The sequence below is a fragment of the Salmo salar genome, chromosome ssa01 (genome assembly GCF_905237065.1).
Source record: "Salmo salar chromosome ssa01, Ssal_v3.1, whole genome shotgun sequence".
Classification (NCBI taxonomy): Eukaryota; Metazoa; Chordata; class Actinopteri; order Salmoniformes; family Salmonidae; genus Salmo; species Salmo salar.
Genome location: NC_059442.1, coordinates 70,791,489 through 70,811,146, shown reverse-complemented (window position 1 = coordinate 70,811,146; position 19,658 = coordinate 70,791,489). Strand labels below are relative to the sequence as shown.

The following is a 19,658-nucleotide window of genomic DNA, read 5'->3' as shown; positions in this document are numbered from 1 at the left end:
AATCAAATAACAAATTCGACAGATCAATGTGATTTTTAAAAATTAAATGAATGTTTCCAAGGGCTCTCTATACAATCTGTATTACGGAAGTTCAGCTTTACAGTGTGATTGAAATTCAAAGGCAATTTCTCCACGTTAGCGGAGACTGCATTCAAGGTAAACACTGCATATGTCAGCGCAATTGGAAATTTCCTTTACATTTCTATCGCACAATCTCTAACGCTTCAGCGATACAGATGGAATAGAGCCCTAAATTGCTTTCAACACCTCAAGCATCAGAAGAGTTAGAGGTGTGGCTTATTGGGGGTGTGGCTTTCAGTTTGTTATTTTTGTCCACCCGTGAGAGTGGTCATTCCAGTTCATGTGGTCTGTTGTAGTTGTTATTTAAACTTAAACCTGTACACTGCCAGCATATGTACTGATACTTGCATAAGAGCATGTGATACTAAAGAGCATAATAAGGTTTCTATGTTACAGTAGCCAATGCTTGGTTATGATAGTGTAGCTACTAAATGTGAATGTGTAGTGCAAAGAATATTTTTGGAAACATTATTTCAAGTTATTGAACCAACTTAATTTCTTGATTTACAGGGAATTTATTTAATTGTTTGTAACCTAATTGAAGACATTTGGATAGGTAATTCCAAATAAAAATTTGAACTTTGAACAAGATGAAAAAAATGGGTTGTATTTACATGAAATTGTCACGGATACCTCCAGAACTGTCATTACGCACACCTGGCCCCTATTCCCACTGATTGTACTTGTATATATGTTTCCATTGGGTGGTCGATTGTTGTTACAATGTCCGTTGGTGCGTGTGAGTACCTGTGCTGTGTGTTTTGACTTTCGTGCCTTTGTGGATTGCGCAGATGATTACGGGTCTCGTCCCATGTTTTAATCATTGTGCACGTGTGTTATTTATTCGAGGTACTCCTCGCTCTTTTTGTTTTGGGTTTCTACCCTGTGTTTTGTTACGTGTTTGTTTGGTCTTCGTCCCTGTGCCTTTACACGGCACTCCGTAATTTGGGCTTAATAAAAACCCTTATTACGCATTCCTGCGCCTGTCTCCCGAAGTATTTCATGCCAGCGTGACAGAAATATTAGTTTGTATTTGTTATTAGGTTTTTAACCAAAGTGTAAAAGTAAGTTGCGTGTTGAAAGAAATAGGTTGCAACTTGAAATACAGGTTTGGAAATAATCAAATAAAACATTTGGCATTGAATCATATATTTGGTTTCAATAAATGTAGTATTTTTTAATTGAGAAAACCTAACTCATTTACGTTTTCAAATGGAAAATCAAATCTCATATTCCAGTGTTCGAACTTGTAAACATAGCTGCATGGGATTTCTCTCAGTGATACTTTGTGCAACCAATGGCAATGTCCGCTTTAGGTATAATGCCGGAGCTACTTGTGAATTTGACAGCTCTAACTCAGTTCCACCTCCGACACCGTCAAAACAACCGTTATGCAGATGTTGGCTAAAGAGCCCATGGTCTGGGAATTATGTCGTATTTTCTGGGCAGGAAAACATTTGGGGAGGGTGCCCTTCAGACAAATCTCCTAACAAATCATGAGTTTGAGTAGACGGGGCTTAAAAACAATCCCCTCAGAAACATGACATCGGTGGACACACCCAAATGAAAATATACTATACTGTCACGCCCTGATCTGTTTCACCTGTCCTTGTGCTTGTCCCTACCCCCTCCAGGTGTCACCCATCTTCCCCATTTATCCTCTGGGTATACCTGTGTTTTCTGTCTGTCTGTTGCCAGTTCGTCGTGTTTGTTCAAGCCTACCAGCGTTTTGTGTCTCAGCTCCTGCTTTTTACAGTTTCTCTTTTCTTGTTCTCCTTGTTTTTGACCCTTGCCTGTCCTGACCCTGTACCCGCACGCCTGACCAATCTGCCTATCCCTAAGCCTGCCTGCCGTCCTGTACCTTTGCTCCACCTCTGGATTACCGACCTCTGTCTGACCTGACCCTGAGCCTGCCTGCCATCCTGTACCTTTGCTCCACCTCTGGATTACCGACCTCTGTCTGACCTGACCCTGAGCCTGCCTGCCGTCCTGTACCTTTGCTCCACCTCTGGATTACCGACCTCTGCCTGACCTGACCCTGAGCCTGCCTGCCGTCCTGTACCTAGGCCTCTACTCTGGATTATCAACTTGTGCCTGCCTTAACCTGTCGTTTGCCTGCCCCTGTTGTTACAATAAACATTGTTACTTCACACAGTTTGCACTTGGGTCTTACAGTACCTTGATTCCCGATACTATAGTATTCACTGTAGTGCTTTTGCAGACTTTAGTCCAGACATCACTGTAATATTTACAGTTTACTATTGTATAAATACTGTTGTATACTGTAGTATTTACTGTAGTGTTTTTGCAGATATTAATTTAGTATTTACCATAGTGTTTTTTCTTTCTCCTTCAGGAAACTTACTGGACAAAAACTAAAAGAGCAAATTTTCCATAACCTGTAGGTAGGTAGGTAGGTCTGAACAGATCTTGGCGTGATGGTTTCTCACTTATGAGTGGCACAAATTAGGATATAGGTGAGGGGAATGGACTGGGTAGATGCAAATTAAATACTGTAGTATTACTATGGTTAAACTGGAGTGCTTTTGAGGACTTTACCATAGTTTTCTACTGTATACTACAAAACTCTATAGTAAGTATGATCCGAGACATGATTGAGGGATACCACAGCATGTAGTATTTTATTCTACAGCAGCGGTTCTCAAACATCTCCTCGGGGACCTCCAGCCATTTCATGTATTTGATCTATTCCAGGGCTAGCACACCTGATTCAACTTGTCAACTAATCATCAAGCCCTTGATTAGATGAATCAGGTGAGCTAGTTCAGGGATAAAACAAAATAGTGAAATGTCTGGGGTCCCAGGGGAGAGGTTTAAGAACCACTGTTCTACAGTATACTACAGTTTACTACAGAATTCTATAGTAAGTACTGTAGTATTCTATAGTAAATTGATGTAGGCAATGTGTTCATGTGGGCAATGTGCAGATAGCTAGGCTAGTTCTAGCCACAGCCAGTCAGTGGTTGTAAGCATGTAACGCTGACGTCATGGCGCAAGCAAACTACTCACTTACGATATACACGCATTAAAAATATCCTCCACCAGCGCTAGCCCCCGAAAATGTTTATGGCAGTACATGAACAGATAATACTTTGGACGGCTTTCCCAACGCCACCCTTACCTCTCTGACAAACTGACATTGGTCTAATTAAAGTCATGTATGATGGAACATTTGTACATTGTTGGAAGAAACCCGTCTGTCTAGATAGGCCAGGGTTCCCAACTGGTGTCCCGCGGATGATTTTATTTGGCCCCCCAAGTTTTCTGAGCAAAATAAATAAATAAATACATATATTTTCTTTGAACATAAAAGACTAAACACACCAGCAAAACAGCTCCAAGTGATTTTCATTTTGGAAATCTGTTTCAAAGTATTCCCACGCATAATATAGATATATGAGATTGTATTCAAATGTAAGCAATGTTTGGAATTATTATGTTTTAGTCAAATATATATGTTTAGGCTTCTAGCTGTCACTATGCAGTCTGCAAATTATTTATAATTATGTTCTGGCCCCCTGACAAGGGAAAGGGGATACTTAATCAGATGTACAACTGAATGCATTCAACTGAAATGTGTCTTCCGCATGTAACCCAACCCCTGAATCAGAGAGGTGAGGGGGGCTGTCTTAATCCACATCATCGGTGCCCAGGGAGCAGTTGTTGGGGGTTAACTGCCTTGCTCAGGGACAGAACGACAGATTTTTACCTTGTCGGCTCGGGGATTCAATCTAGCGACCTTTTGGTTACTGGCCCAACACTCCTATCCGCCAGGCTACCTTCTCAATATATTTTTTTTCTTCTTGCGGCTAAATCTAGTTGATGATCCGAGATAGACTACCCAATGGCTTTCTTTCTCAAAACAAAAACCCAAAAGCAGTGGGTCAAAAAGACTTCAACGACACAGAAATTCCACTAAAGAAATGTCTCTATTGCAATAGTGCTGTGTTGTGATCATTGTCACATGGAGAATACATTTATTTATACAACTCTATAATACAGTGAAAACAAACTTCTGTATAGGGTCAGTGAAAGCATGACTATATTGGGTACTACTGGCTTTGACGGAAATAAAGCGCTGAGAGACAATGCCATACCAATAACACAGCAGAGGAAGTTGAGCTGTGATTGCACAAAGAAAAGCACCACAGCCGTGGATCTCCTATCTCCAGAGGCCTGACACCTGGTGATAGTGAAGCAGCCGTATTTATTAAAGCAGGAGAGGATGGAGAGGGAGGGAGGGGAGGTAGGTTAATTAAAGGTGTCTGATATGTGAAAGGACGGTCATAGAGTTAGAAGACAATGCCCTGGTTGCTGATCTGGGAGAGCTATGCGGATATTGGAACCCTTTACTCACACATACAACATATATTCACGTATGCATGCATGCACCCACACAGCCTTATCGCTGTTTCTTCCTCCTCTCTCTCTGCTTTTCTGCTCCATCGGCAAAGAGCTCACAGGAGAGATGGAGTATCACTTGGGAGAGAGGGAGGATGAAGGTGAGAGAGGGATGAACAATTGGCAGGAGACCCACAATGAAAGGGTGGAGGAGACAGGAAACTGGTAAGAGAATGAAGCGGAGAGGAGAGGACAGGAGGAGGCTGGTCAGTCACTCACGGAGGCAGGTGTTGTCTGTGAAGAACTCTGTGAACTTGTCACACTCCTCCTTGCCATTGCCACTGCTGCTGCAGTCACAGTAGGGAACAACACTGATCTTAGGAGAACGCAGGTAGTTGGGTGTCATCACTGTACCTATAAGGAGGGGGAAAGAAACACAGTAGATTACTTAAAGATACAAAGTTTATCTACATTATTGTTTTCTAAAAACATGTTATTCTCTGTGGCAGACAAAATAGTTTCCACCTCCCATTGCCCCAAACCATCATCCAATGTTGAATCCCTATCATACTGCAACTGTTAGCCCCCCAAAAATGTCAAGCTAGATTTTCATCCAATTCTCTGAACAACATGTAACACTGGAATCATCATGGAGTATTTCCAAAGGCAGTAAACTAAATAGCTGCAGTCAGAGATTTCTTGCTTCCTCAATGCATTGTTCCTCTACTGGCGTCCGTCCAAACAAGCCATTTTTGTTTTGCAGCAAAATGAATTGCCGTTTTGCTGGTTGCTGTGTGTACTATCTGCTACAGCTGTGCTAGTACGGGAAATGTGATGGCTTGAGCCAGGGTGGGTCCCTCAGCACACAGAAGCAGAAGATAAAGGAGACTAATCTTCTCTACACACTTTCCTCCTCTTTCTTTATCTCTTTCACATGCTCATTCTCTCGCTCTACTATGAGTCTTGGTTTCCTTGGTTTCCTCTGAACAATGAGCTAATTTCATCAGATGATGTGAAGGGGCATGAGGAAGTGGTGTGACGTTGGTTTGTGCTGTGCTAGAGCGAAGATGGGAAGGGGATTAAGGGCACCCTCACTGACAGATGAGCATAGCAACAGGAATGAGATCCACTCAGGGGACAGTATAAAAATTCAGTGAGAAAATGAGACCATAGGAAGACTCATCAATGTGTGTGAGGAACAGTTTACCAATAGAGACGGGAGAGACTCACCGATAAGGCCAGAGTAGGAGAGCAGGCAGTCAGCGTAGTTCTCCTTAAGACAGCCAGAGAGGGAGCGTGGCTCAGACTGGCAGTTGGCAAAGAAATCAGCCAGACGGGACCTGAAAGACTCAACAAAAACAGTGAGTGTATCTGAACTTTCTTATAAAACGAACTGTCACTGTCAAATAGACAACGCAAAGCACTCATACTGATGCGCACACACCCACGCACACACACACCCACGCAGACACACGCCCACGGACACACGGGCACGCAAACGCACACACATACACACAGCATGGTTGGGTCTGTGTTGATTCTACTCTGTGATACATGTCCCATATGGTGAAGGAGCAGCCAACAAGTATGCCTGGTTTTATAATCCTTCCCCACAAACAGAGAGGAGCTCTGGATACCACTCATGATGGAGTTGGGATGCTAAGTACCACCTGGTGTTACACATTTGTTGAGAAGGGGAAGAGAGCTGGAACAAGAACATTTTGCTAAGTGAAGAGATAGAAAATAAGAGAAATAGGGAGACAAAGAGAGAGAGCGAGCGAGAGAGAGAGACACTGCACAGCCCTGAGGCTGGAATCGAAATGGAACCAATTTATTTGCACTAATGCCTCCATTTAATCCCAGACAGAGTGCTGTAGCTCTAGAGGCAATGGCAGACGTCACTCATTGAGTCCAGTCTGTTTCACTGCATTTCAATACAGCCTCTATTACTGCCAATGATACACAGGCCACTTAACCCAAACACATCCAATCCCCTGCCCAGTTATTCTAGCCTGAATACTGCTACATGACAGCTAAATGAAACACTTAAGGCAGAAAAGACATGCATTCAGAAAGAGAATTGGAGTGTTTCACTGCTTAACCTGAATACTCTCAGTTATTGTAGGTAGATTTAGTGTTTGCTTATATGCATTACATGTTGAATGGTAATGGTCTATTCCTGATGCAGTCTCCCAACATAGTATCCAGTTATCTTAACAGGTTTGTTTATGGTGTTTTTCACAGCTTTTATCAGGGCTTGGTATATTTCTCAACACCTCAAAGGTATGATAGCAACCTCCATGCTGTGCTAACTTAGACACCCCATCACTTTGGTGGTGGGCTAGGACCTGTACTCTGTAGCAGCTCTTCACATTACAGAGGACGCTATCTGAAAGACGGCTTGGGGAAATACAGTGTTGACTTAAATGTTATTTTATCCATACACTGACATTGGTCAGTCTGTGTTGTAAATGTGGAGTCTGACACGTGAGACTATGTGATTGTTTTCCCTGTTACATGTTTGATGTTGTTGGTCTTGCAAGATGCCTGTGTACTATATTACGTACTCTGACAACTGTTTATCCTAGTGTACCTGCAGATGTAGTTGGTCTTGCAAGAGGCCTGCAAGTAGAGACAGTTGGGCTTTTCCTTGTCCTCATAGGAACAGACTGGTACAATGGTTTGGCGCCGGCGCTCGGAGCAGGCCGACTGATCGCCGGCTGGACAGGAACAGAACAGCATCCCGTAGCTGTGCTTGGGTGGCACCTTGTCAAAGAACTGCCGCAGGGCCTTGTGGCACTTGCGCTTGTTGCAGACCTCCGCAGTGGAGACACGGCTGGTGCAGGGGCTGATGTAGGCTGAGCGGTACTTCTTACAGGTGTCGTTCAGGTTGCAGGCCTTGGCTGCATTCAGACAGTTGTTCTCCCTCGTCACCGCGGGCTCGCCTGTCACAAAAAGGACAACAGGGTTAGTTCATTTTCCATCATCTCTAGATTCATAATCGATTGATAACACTGTCTATAATATGAACCGGATTGAACCTAACTAAATTGAGAGAGAGCTAGACAGAGTTATGCATCACTTGACCAAACTAATATTTGAGTGGATGGAAAAAAGAAGCAATATGTAAATACTTTAGGAACCTTGAAAATTTCCCCCATAATGATCTCTTCCTGGCGGTTGCTGATTGCTATCAAGCCGCCCATTTACTGCTAACCCTGTTTCTCGCCCTAAATCAAACAGTGCCCCTCCTCTCGGCAGCCCTGCAGGCCAAACAAATATGCAGCTCTCCTGAACGTCGGAGTCATCAAAGCATCCGGCGCCACGGCCTGCTCATCTGTCAGGTCTCACTAATTGGCAGCTTTCTTACAGATCCCTCAATAATTAACATTTCAAGAGATTTTGGGGAAAATGGTGCAACAACAGCATTTTTCGGCAATAAAAAATGGGAGCAGTTGGTTAGTGGAAGCCGGCTTGAGACGAGTGGTGCGTGTCACGCTCAGAAAATAGTGTTAACAAGATTCAACACTTCTCTGGATGAGGACACTGATGGGCTTTACACTCTGCTACAGGGGGTGTCACACTCATGTCCACAGTGTCTATTCGTTTTTAAGCTTGCATGTGCTTGCCACCAGCAGCAACACCCATAAACAAAGAGGGAATAAGACTGACTCTCTCACACTTTGATTTCAATGTAAAACCTTAGCCCCAGGAAAGAGAGACAACTGCTAGACACTAAAGTCTGTGAAAACTAGAGTAGAGTACCCCTGCCACACACTCCCTCCACAGTGAAGACACTAACACACCGCTTCTGGTGCTGTAGACAGGAAGTGCCTTCTCTAAAGGTCGTAGATGTGCATTCAGGGTACCCGCTGGTCCCTGCGGCCAATCCCAGATGACTGGCTGGGCCTGTCTGGCCAGCTGGGGTTCATTGTGACCATTCACTGAGATCTGGAAGTTCTCCTTCACTCAGTCTGTCTGTGCTGCTCTGCTCTACTCTGCTCAATGACCAGACACATAAATTCTGTCTAGAAGTACTCTACAGCTGCCTGGGAGATGCCTCTCCTGTCATCTGCTGGCCCTGAAGTCAGTCTGTCAACACCAATAATAGGACAGCAGCCAAATGAGGACAGACCTGACCAGACATCCTCCCCCTCCTGTGTCCCCAAAAGGGCCTTTACCCTAATGGTCCAATAGAAAAAAACTGAGTTCTGTTTGTCTGTGTGAGCATGTGAGTGTTTATACTGTATTAGCATGTGTGGACTTGTGCATCTGTGCATGCCAAATCAAATCCAATTTTATTAATCACATGCGCCGAATACAACAGGTGTAGACTTTACTGTGGAATGCTTAGTAAGAAAGTAAGAAAAATGTGCATTAAAAAAAGGAAATAGTTACACAATAAAGTAACAAATCAAATCAAATTTCTAATCAAAAGTGAGTGTTCATAGTGCCAGTACAAGAGAGTCATTTGTGTGTTTGCATTTGTGGTATGGTGTGTATGTGCGTATGTGGGTGTCATGTGCCATGCAGCTGTCCAATCACTCAGCTGTCTGTCTCCTCACTCCCACAGAGGTAGACTGCGGTGTGTCAGGACCCTCTCCACATCCCTCTCTGCTGCACCCCTAGTGTCAGAGAACACATCTGCTGAACCCCGAGTGCGTTGCTGGCAGATGGCACCGTCTCTCAGGCAAACACGCATATGCACACACACACACACGCACACGCACACACACACACACACACACACACACACACACACACACACACACACACACACACACACACACACACACACACACACACACACACAAACAAAAATCCTCTATCCAGCTAAAAGTGTTTGCCCCATACATACCTTCCTGCACATGCTCCCCTCCCTCCCATTGTCTCTCCCCTTCCCCCCTTACAGGCCCACACAGGGCTGGGGCCATCTGGTCTCTTCATAGGGAGCTGGAGCCCCCCAGCAGCTCTTGTTACCGATACAGCCTCAAATTGATTATCATGTCGCCTGTTTCCTTCAACCCCCTTCCTAATTTCAATTACCACGGGGCTCTAGGTCGAGTAATGACCTCTTCCTCCTTCTCCAATCCACGGGACAAGAAAACAAGGCATAATATTTTGGGAATGTTCCCTCCTGAGAGATTGCTTTGTATAATGGATGTGCCAAAAAATCTTTAATCTTTAAATTTGTCTTTATCTGTTGTTGTCTAGTACTGTCTTGTGGCTAGCTCATGACTTGCAGATGATTGTTAACACACCAACCAGGATTAAGGGGCAGGGCAATTTGTGACTGCTGTTGTTTTGGTAATCAGTGGCTTTATTGCGTTGCTCCGCTTTCTTGACCACACAGTCGACCAGACAGGCCCTAATTTTGTCGCACCTGGACTACTGCCCAGTTGTGTGGTCAAGTGCGGCAAAGAGGAACATAGGCAAGTTGCAGTTGGTCCAGAACAGATCAGCACGTATTGCACTTAGATGTACATAGAGGGTGAATGTCAGTAACATGCATGTCAGTCTCTCCTGGCACAAAGTTGAGGAGAGATTGACTGCATCACTATTGGTCTTTGTGCGAGGTATTGATGTGATGAAGGTACCAAACTGTCTGTTCAAGCAGTCGGCACACGGTTCAGACACTCATCAGTACAACACAAGACATGCAATCAGAGGTCTCTTCACAGTCCCCAGGTCCAGAACAGAGGCGGGGAGACACACAGTATTAAAAGACAGCCATGACTACATGGAACTCTATGCTACCCTAGGTAACTCATGCTGGCAATAAAAACAGATAAAAAACCCCAGATAAAAGAACACCTTACAGCACAACAGAGACTGTGAAGAGACAGCCATTTTTATATATTTTGTATTGTAATTTCCACTGTATTATTTATTTTTATAGGCAAGACAGTTAAGAACAAATTCTTATTTACAATGACGGCTTAGGAACAGTGGGTTAACAGCCTTGTTCAGGGGCAGAACGACAGATTTTTACCTTGTCAGTTCGGGGATTCGATCTACCAACCTTTCAGTTACTGGCCCAACGCTCTAACTGCTAGGCTACCTGCCACCCCGTTATGTAGTTGGGCTTGCATAAATTCTTGGCTTGCGTGATCTGGAACAGCTCATAGGGCAGGAGCCATCATATATTATGTATACTATGTTATTATATTATGTATACTATGTATTTTAGGCATTTTATTTGTTGTGCTTTGTTTCCTGTTTGGACCCCAGAAGAGTAGCCGCTACCTTGTTATTTGGAATTTATTTTATTTTATTAGGATACCCATTAGTTCTTTCGAAAGCAGTCATGAAGCATGACATAATACAGAATATTAATAGACAATAACAGCTCAAGGACAGAACTACATACATTTGAAAACAGCACACATGGCCTACAAATCAACACATGCACACAAAATATCTAGGTCAAATAGGGTGAGGGATTTTCCGTGAGGATTTGCTTTATCTGTTTTTTGAAACCATGTTTGCTGTTCATTTGAGCAATATGAGATGGAAGGGAATCCATGAAATAATGGCACTATATAATACTGCATGCTTTCTTGAATTTCTTCTGGATTTAGGGACTGTGAAAAGACCCCTGGTGGCATGTTTGGTAGGGTAAGTGTGTGTCAGAGCTGTGTGTAAGTTGACTATGCAAACAATTTTGAATTTAACACATTAATGTTTCTTATAAAAATAATAAGTGATCCAGTCAGTCTTTCTTCAACACTTAGCCAAGAGAGACTGGCATGCATAGTATTTATAATAGCCACCTGATTACAATGAAGAGCAATGTGCCAGCTGCAGCTTAACTAGGTCTTTCTTTGTAGTACTTAACCACATGACTGGACAATACTCAAGATAAGACAAAACTAGCATGGTGTCAAAAAAGCAGAGCATCTCTTTATTATGGAGATACCTCTCCCCATCTTTACAACCATTGAAACTATATGTTTTCACCATGACTGTTTACAATTTAAGGTAACACCAAGTAATTTAGTCTCTTCAACTTGTTCAACAGACACACCATTCATTACCAGATTCAGCTGTTGCTTAGAGTTTCTCCCCTCCTAGGCAATCAGCAATTAGTACCTGGAGGTGTGCTCTTCACCCTTGCAAGGCAATTAGTATTAGTACTTCAGTCTCCACAGTTTTTTGAGCGGCAGCCATGAGTGTTGGTTTCATCGCAAAACTAAGACAGTCGCTGAAACAAAGATAGTATTGCCAAGTTGTTCTGCGGAGTTGTTTGAGGAAGGAAAGAGTGGAAGGCTCCACATCACTCTCTCACACTATCTTACCTCCTTATTTTCAGATGATCTCATATGTGTGTGTTTTATATACCTGTTCGCTCCTCATCCGGTAGGCTTTACAGACACTCCCACCACTTGACTGCAACTTCTGGCACTAACCCTAGGAAACTCCTTTCCACCTCCTCCCTCCTTAGTCCTCCATCCCTTCCCCTCCCTCTCTGCGGACAACTTTGAAAAGAAGGTTGTTGACATCCGCTCCTCATTCACTCAGCCGATTGAGTCCACTGGTCCCATTCACACAGAACTACCGTACGCCTTGACCTCTTTCTCCCCTCTCTCTCCAGATGAAATCCTGGAACTAGTGAGGTCCGGCGGCCTGACAACCTGCCCGCTTGACCCGTACTCTCCTACCTTCCCCAGACCATCTCTGTAGACCTTCTCCCATTCCTCACTTACCTCAACTCATCCCTGACCATGACTGCATTCGCTCTGACATCAAAATGGCCCGAGTTGCTCCCCTCCTCAAGAAACCAAAACTCAACTCCTCTAATGTCAAAAACTACAGACCGGCATCCGTTTCTTTTCTTTCTAAAACACTTGAGTATGCTTTCTCTAACCAACTCTCTCTCTATCTCTCTCAGAACGATCATCTTGACCCTCACCAGTCAGGCTTTATGACGTGTCACTCAACCGAGACTGTTATTTTCTGTGTAATGGAGGCTCTCCGCACTGCCAAAGCTGACTCTCTCTCCTCTGTTCTTCCTATCAGCTGCCTTTGTGGACACTGAACCATCAGATTCTCCTTTCCACCCTCTAAGGGCTGGGCGTTTCAGGCTCTGCACATTCTTGGATTGCGTCCTACCTAGCAGGCCGCCCCTACCGGGTGACTACTGTTGTCTCCCAGGTCTCGGTTCTAGACCCTCTCCTCTTCTTTCTACACACCAAGTTACTCTGCTCCGTCATATCCTCACATGGTCTCTTCTATCATTGCTATGCGGATGACACTGAACTACTTTTCTCCTTCTGACACCCAGGTGGCAACATGCATTTCTGTGTGCCTGGAAGATATCTCAGCTTGGATGTCGGCCCACTACCTCAAACTCAACCTTGATAAGACGGAGCTGCTCAAAGACCTCTCCATCACGGATGAAAATGGTGTCCCATCCCAGAGTGCTGTCGTTCTCTGCAAACATCAAAGCAGTGACTTGATCCTGCAAGTTAATTCTCTACAACATCCGTAGCGTACAACCCTAACTCACACAGGAAGCGTATGTGTACACCTGCTCGTCAAACATCTCATTCCAGTCATGGGCATTAATATGGAGTTGGTCTCCCCTTTGCTGCTATAACAGCCTCCACTCTTCAGGGAAGGTTTTCGACTAGATGTTGAAAAATTGCTGCTGTATGTACCTCGCTTTACGCACGGGGGCATTGTCATGTTGAAACAGGAAAGGGCCTTCCCAAAAATGTCACCGCGAAGTTGGCAGCAAAGAATTTATCTAGAACGTCATTGTATGCTGTAGCGTTAAGATTTCCCTTCATTGGAACTAAGGGGCCTCCCGAGCCATGAAAAACAGCCCCAGAACATTATTCCTCATCCACCAAACTTTACAGTTGGCAATATGCGTTGGGGCAGGTATCATTCTCCTGGCATCTGCTAAATCCAGATTAGTCCGTCAGACTGCCAGATGGTGAAGTGTGATTCATCACTCCAGAGAATGCATTTCCACTGCTCCAGAGTCCACCACTCCAACCAACGCTTGATATTGCGCATGGCGATTTTAAGTTTGTGTGTGGCAGCTCGGCCATGGAAACCCATTTCATGAAGCTCCCAACCAACAGTTCTTGTGCTGACATTGCTTCCAGAGGCAGTTTGGAACTTGGTAGTGAGTGCTGCAACCAAGGACAGACAATGTTTACGCGCTACACGCTTCAGCACTCGGCGGTCTTGTTCTGTGAGCTTGTGTGGCCTACCACTTCAAGGCTGAGCCGTTTTTGCTCCTAGACGTTTCCACTTCACAATAACAGCACGTACAGTTGCCCGGGTCAGCTCTAGCAGAGCAGAAAGTTGACGAACTGACTTGTTGGAAAGGTGACATCCTATGACGGTGCCATGTTGAAAGTCACAGCTCTATGGAGATTGCATGGCTGTGTGCTCTATTTTACACCTGTCAGCAACGGGTGTGGTTGAAATAGCCGAATCCACTAATTTCAAGGGGTGTCCACATACTTTTGTGTATATATATAGTGCTCTTACTACGACTGTGACGTGGTTGTCCCACCTAGCTATCTTAAGATGAATGCACTAACTATACAGTGACTTCGGAAAGTATTTAGACCCCTTGACTTTTTCCACATTTTTTTTCACGTTACAACCTTATTTTTAAATGGATTAAATAGAAATATTTACTTATCAATCAACACAAAATACCCCATAATGACAAAGAGAAAACATGTATTTGTCACATCCTGACCAGTATAAGGGTTATTTGTTATTGTAGTTTGGTCAGAACGTGGCAGAGGGTATTTTGTTTATGTGGTTCGGGGTGGTGATTTATGTAGTAGGGTGTTTGATTTATTATTTCCGGGTTTTGGTCTATGTTTTGTATTTCTATGTTCTTTCTGGTTTGTTGTATTTCTATGTTTAGGTTGATGGGGGGGTTGGACTCTCAATTGGAGGCAGGTGCTTTCTCGTTGCCTCTGATTGAGAGTCCTATATATGGGTAATTGTTTGGTTTGGTGTTGTGGGAGATTGTTTCTTGTTTTGCCTGTGTGAGCATGACAAGACTGTTTTGTTGTTCGTGTGTTCTTCGTTTTTTTTTGTTGTTATTTTGGTGTTCTCTTTATTTGAAATAAATATCAAGATGAGCATCCACATTCCTGCTACGTTTTGGTCCTCTATCCCCGACGACAACCGTTACAGAATCTCCCACCACAAAAGGACTAAGCAGCGGAGAAAGGAGCCAAGGAAATTCGGTCTGGACTATAGGAAGCAGCGCGCTCGGGAGGAGATGGCATCCTGGTCGCTGGAGGTGTTGGAGTCTAGGATTGACTGGACATGGGAACAATTACTGGACCACTGTGACAACCTGCTTGGGAGGAAGGTAGAGCACGAGAAGCACCCCCAATTTTTTTTGGGGGGGGGCACACGGGTAGTTTGGCTGGGCCAAGGGTGAGCCCTAAGCCAGCTCCCTGTGTTTATATGGAGAAGCGTATGGAGTGGGGGGCGCCGTGTTTTGCTGAAGTGCGCACAATCTCGCCCATACGCACGCACAGTCCGGTGAGAGTTATTCCAGCCCCTCGCAGATGCCGTGCTAGAGTGGGCATCCAGCCTGGTAGGAGGATGACTGCACAGCGCGTCTGGTCGCCGGTACGCCTCCTAGGACCAGGCTACCCAACTCCCGCTCTACGCACGGCAACCATCAGGCCCCTGCACAGCCCAGTTCGCCCTGTACCAGCACTCTGCAAGTACAGGGCTACTAGTTCCATCCAGCCAGGACGGGTTGTGCAGGAGGTGAGATCAAGACCGCCTGTGCGCCTCGATGGCCCGGTGTTTCCAGTTCCTGTCTCTCGTGCTGACCCTGAAGTGCGAACCCCTAGTCTGGCATGTCCAGTACCAGCACCACGCACCAGGCTTCCAGCGCGTCAGCCCAGTCTGACTCGGCCTGTTCCCGCTCCCCGCACTAGCCCTGAGGTGCGTGTTCCCAGGCTGATACCTCCAGTACCAGCATCAGGCTTCTAGTGCGTCAACCCAGTCCCGACTCGGCCTGTTCCCGCTCCCCGCACTAGCCCTGAGGTGCGTGTCCCCAGACTGGCACATCCAGTACCAGTACCACGCATCAGGCTTACAGTGCGTCAGCCCAGCCTCGAGAGTTCGGCACCAGTGTGCAGTCCAGAGTATCCGGCACCAGTGTGCAGTCCAGAGTATCCGGCACCAGTGTGCAGTCCAGAGTATCCGGCACCAGTATGCAGTCCAGAGTATCTGGCACCAGTGTGCAGTCCAGAGTATCCGGCACCAGTGTGCAGTCCAGAGTATCCGGCACCAGTGTGCAGTCCAGAGTATCCGGCAACAGTTTCTAGTCCGGAACCGAGGGAGACTGCCTGCGACCCGGAACCGAGGGAGACTGCCTGCGACCCGGAACCGAGGGAGACTGCCTGCGACCCGGAACCGAGGGAGACTGCCTGCGACCCGGAACCGAGGGAGACTGCCTGCGACCCGGAACCGAAGGGGACTGCCTGCGACCCGGAACCGAAGGGGACTGCCTGCGACCCGGAACTGAGTGAGTCGATCAGCAACCCGGAACTGAGTAAGTCTGTTGACAATCCGGAGCTAAAGATGATTAACTGTGTATCGAATGAGTCTGCCTACAGTGTGGAACGGAAGAGGTCTGCCTACGATCCGGAACGATGGGAGTCTGCGTACGGCCCGAAACTGAGCAAGTCTGTCTGCATTCTGGAGGACAGTAGGCCGGAGCCAGAACCACCTCCTGTATAGGTGGGTTGGGGGGGAGTGTAGCACAAGTGCCGTCGGTGACGGCAGCCACCCTCCCTTCCCTCCCTTTAGTTTAGGGGGATTTTTTGTTGTTGTTTTGTTTTGTTTTATTTATGAGGTGCATCCGGGGTCTGCACCTTTAGGGGGGGGTACTGTCACATCCTGACCAGTATAAGGGTTATTTGTTATTGTAGTTTGGTCAGAACGTGGCAGAGGGTATTTTGTTTGTGGTTCAGGGTGGTGATTTATGTAGTAGGGTGTTTGATTTATTATTTCCGGGTTTTGGTCTATGTTTTGTATTTCTATGTTCTTTCTGGTTTGTTGTATTTCTATGTTTAGGTTGATGGGGGGGTTGGACTCTCAATTGGAGGCAGGTGCTTTCTCGTTGCCTCTGATTGAGAGTCCTATATATGGGTAATTGTTTGGTTTGGTGTTGTGGGAGATTGTTTCTTGTTTTGCCTGTGTGAGCATGACAAGACTGTTTTGTTGTTCGTGTGTTCTTCGTTTTTTTTGTTATTTTGGTGTTCTCTTTATTTGAAAAAAATATCAAGATGAGCATCCACATTACTGCTACGTTTTGGTCCTCTATCCCCGACGACAACCGTACAGTATTAAAAATAAAAAGATGCCTTATTGACGTAAGTATTCAGACCCTTTGCTATGAGACTCGAAATTGAGCTCAGGTTCATCCTGCTTCCATTGATCATCCTTGAGATGTTTCTACCACTTGATTGGAGTCCACCTGTGTTAAATTCAAATGATTGGATATTGTTTGGAAAGGCACACATCTGTCTATATAAGGTCCCACAGTTGACAGTACATGCCAGAGCAAAAAACAGGAATTGTCCATCGAGCTCTGAGACAGGATTGTGTCGAGGCACAGATCTGGGCAAAGGTACCAAAAGAATTCTGCAGCATCGAAGGTCCCCAACAACACAGTGGCCTCCATCATTCTTAAATTGAAGAAGTTTGGAACCACCAAGACTCCTAGAGCTGGCCGCCCGGCCAAACTGAGCAATAGGGGGAGAAGGGTCTTGGTCTGGGAGGTGACCACGAACCCGATGGTCACTGACAGAGCTCCAGAGTTCCTCTGTGGAGATGGGAGGACCTTCCAGAAGAACAACCATCTCTGCAGCACTCCACCAATCAGGCCTTTCAAGTAGAGTGACCAGATGGAAGCCACTTCTCAGTAAAAGGCACATGACAAAGGTGCTTCAACAAAGTACTGAGTAAAGAGTCTGAATACTTATGTAAATGTGATATCAGTTTTTTCTAAAACCTTGTTTTTGATTTGTCATTATGGGTTATTGTGTATAGATTGAGGGAAAACAAACAATTTAATACATTTTAGAATAAGGCTATAACCTAACAAAATGTGGAAAAAGTCAAGGGGTCTGAATACTTCAAAGTAAGCAGGATTTCGAAGGCACTGTAAGTCCCTGGATAAGAGCATCTGCTAAATGACTAAAATGTTAATTGCCTTTTTATGACTGTTAGCCTACTTCCACAGGAATAACAGAGTAAATGTGATGACTTTCATGCATACGCTACACATCAACAGCCAAGTTGGCCCTACTGGTGTGACTCTGCTACGCCAACCAGTTAAAACCTCTCATTTATTTCTCACACCTCATATCTGCATTGAAAATAGAGTATTGATTAAATGGTAAGCAGTCAGTGGGGTTAACCACAGATCCAAAGGGGGCCTTACTCTAGCTTGCCAGGTTTGGCAGACTGTGAGTCCCATCCCTTTAACACCTTTATGTACCCTGGCTGGGCCTTTAGCAATCAGACGATGGTCAGAGAGGGACTTGATTAAACCAAGGCTTCAATTACAACCTCCATATGGATAGTATACATGTCCACCTGTACAGCTTTGACCTCCCATATAACCTGCGCCTCAGTGGGTGTGCCAGCCATGATGCAGGTGACTGGTGATATAACCAGAGGGTAAATAATCAGCTGATTCACAGATAATGATCCGACTCTACAGAAGCGAGTCATTAAAAAACACATTCCCACACAAATCCTGTATGCATCCCTATCTGCTAGCTTTGGGGAGTTGTTTGCTGGCTCAAGAGGAACTAATATTACGTTGGAGGGGGGAGGGGCTCTACAGACACAGAGTGCTGAATCACCCGAGCGTAGAGGGCATGGAACACAGCGATGAGATGGTATTATTGGATGCCAGAAGTAAATTGGGTTTTTTAGGTGCTTGATTAAGTATCAATTGAGTGGTTCTAGTCCATTGTGGGTAGGCAGTGAATGGTGGAGGACAATGGGGAATGATGTTGAGCTAGTGAAGCATATGATGAGCTGTTTTGAGTGTCCATAGCAAGGAGTCAACTGAGATTGTAGGGGTTAGCGTCAGGGTAATGAATTTGTCATTGTGCTGATGAGTGTACAATGCCACAGTATGAGTCCATGAACCTATGGAGCAACCTAGTCGATGGTGGTCTCAATGAAGTTTCCTAGAGGTCTGCTGAATTATAAGGGGTGTTGCCCTGTACTGAAAGACGGTATGATGTCTGTGGCATCACTGTGACAGATTTTAAATTAGTTTTAATCTGCTGTGATAATTTGCGGGGAGTCATGTACATACTCGCAGTCACATAAATGAGTGTGAAGATGTGTCATGGGTGTGAGAAGATATCAGCTATGATGATTTGTGATCAGTTTCATCAGTGTTGCAGTTCATGGCGCAGTATTCAATGCTGTGTCCAGCCTCTCTATAGTGATATTTATAAAGTGTCTCTAGTCAGTCTCTCCTCTTGATTATCATTGCTTTAAGATACTCTGCTCACCACTTTAATGGTCTGCAACTGAAAGTGCCTGACAAGAAGAAATGAATGAGAGGAGAAGTGGAAGCCCCCAGGTTTACTCATCTATTCTTTTCCTTCTTCTCTGGTGCTTAATAAGCTCCCTGTTTCTTCCAACTATGTCCCATTGCAATAAACCCACATACCAGGGCAGCAAACATGATAACTCACAACCCATGTAATTGATCCCTGCAGTGCCTCTCACTCTCTCTCATTCTCATCTCCACCCTTTCACTCACTCTCTTTCCCCTCTCTCTTGCTCCTTCCTTTCACTATCCTTCTTTCCAGATGGACCTTTCCCCTCCCCTGTACCCTCTGTCCTCCCTGGTCCCCTGTGGGAGTGGGGGTCCTCGTTGTGAGGACAGACTCTGTTACTCTCAGATATTGCATTACACAGTGATGAAGTTCTACTGTGGCCTTTTTCATTAACAATCAGGTGGTGTAGTGATCAGGCGGTAAGGAGAACCTCCTCTGGGAGTGGGCCACAAGGAAACAGCAGGGTAGAGGGTCCTTTAATACAAATACTACCCCCCTTTCTCCCCAAAGCCTTTCGACAACCCAGTCCCACAGGCCCCCAGTTCACTCCTTATGCGAAACCACCAGCCACCACACAGAGATAGATGGGGATATAATGACAAGAAAATCCTGCTTATT

At 45.2% G+C, this 19,658-nt stretch overlaps 1 protein-coding gene across 1 annotated transcript in view; it reads right to left on the bottom strand.

Moving 5' to 3' along the window:
* Window positions 1-19,658, bottom strand: part of LOC106607942 (GDNF family receptor alpha-1) — a 96,869-nt gene that overhangs the window by 18,861 nt on the left and 58,350 nt on the right. The window contains exons 4-6 of the mRNA XM_014205442.2: window positions 7,037-7,388; window positions 5,674-5,783; window positions 4,723-4,857 (exon numbers count right to left, since the gene is read on the bottom strand). Of these exons, the coding sequence (XP_014060917.1) occupies window positions 4,723-4,857; window positions 5,674-5,783; window positions 7,037-7,388 (597 nt within the window). The remainder of the gene's footprint in view (window positions 1-4,722; window positions 4,858-5,673; window positions 5,784-7,036; window positions 7,389-19,658) is intronic.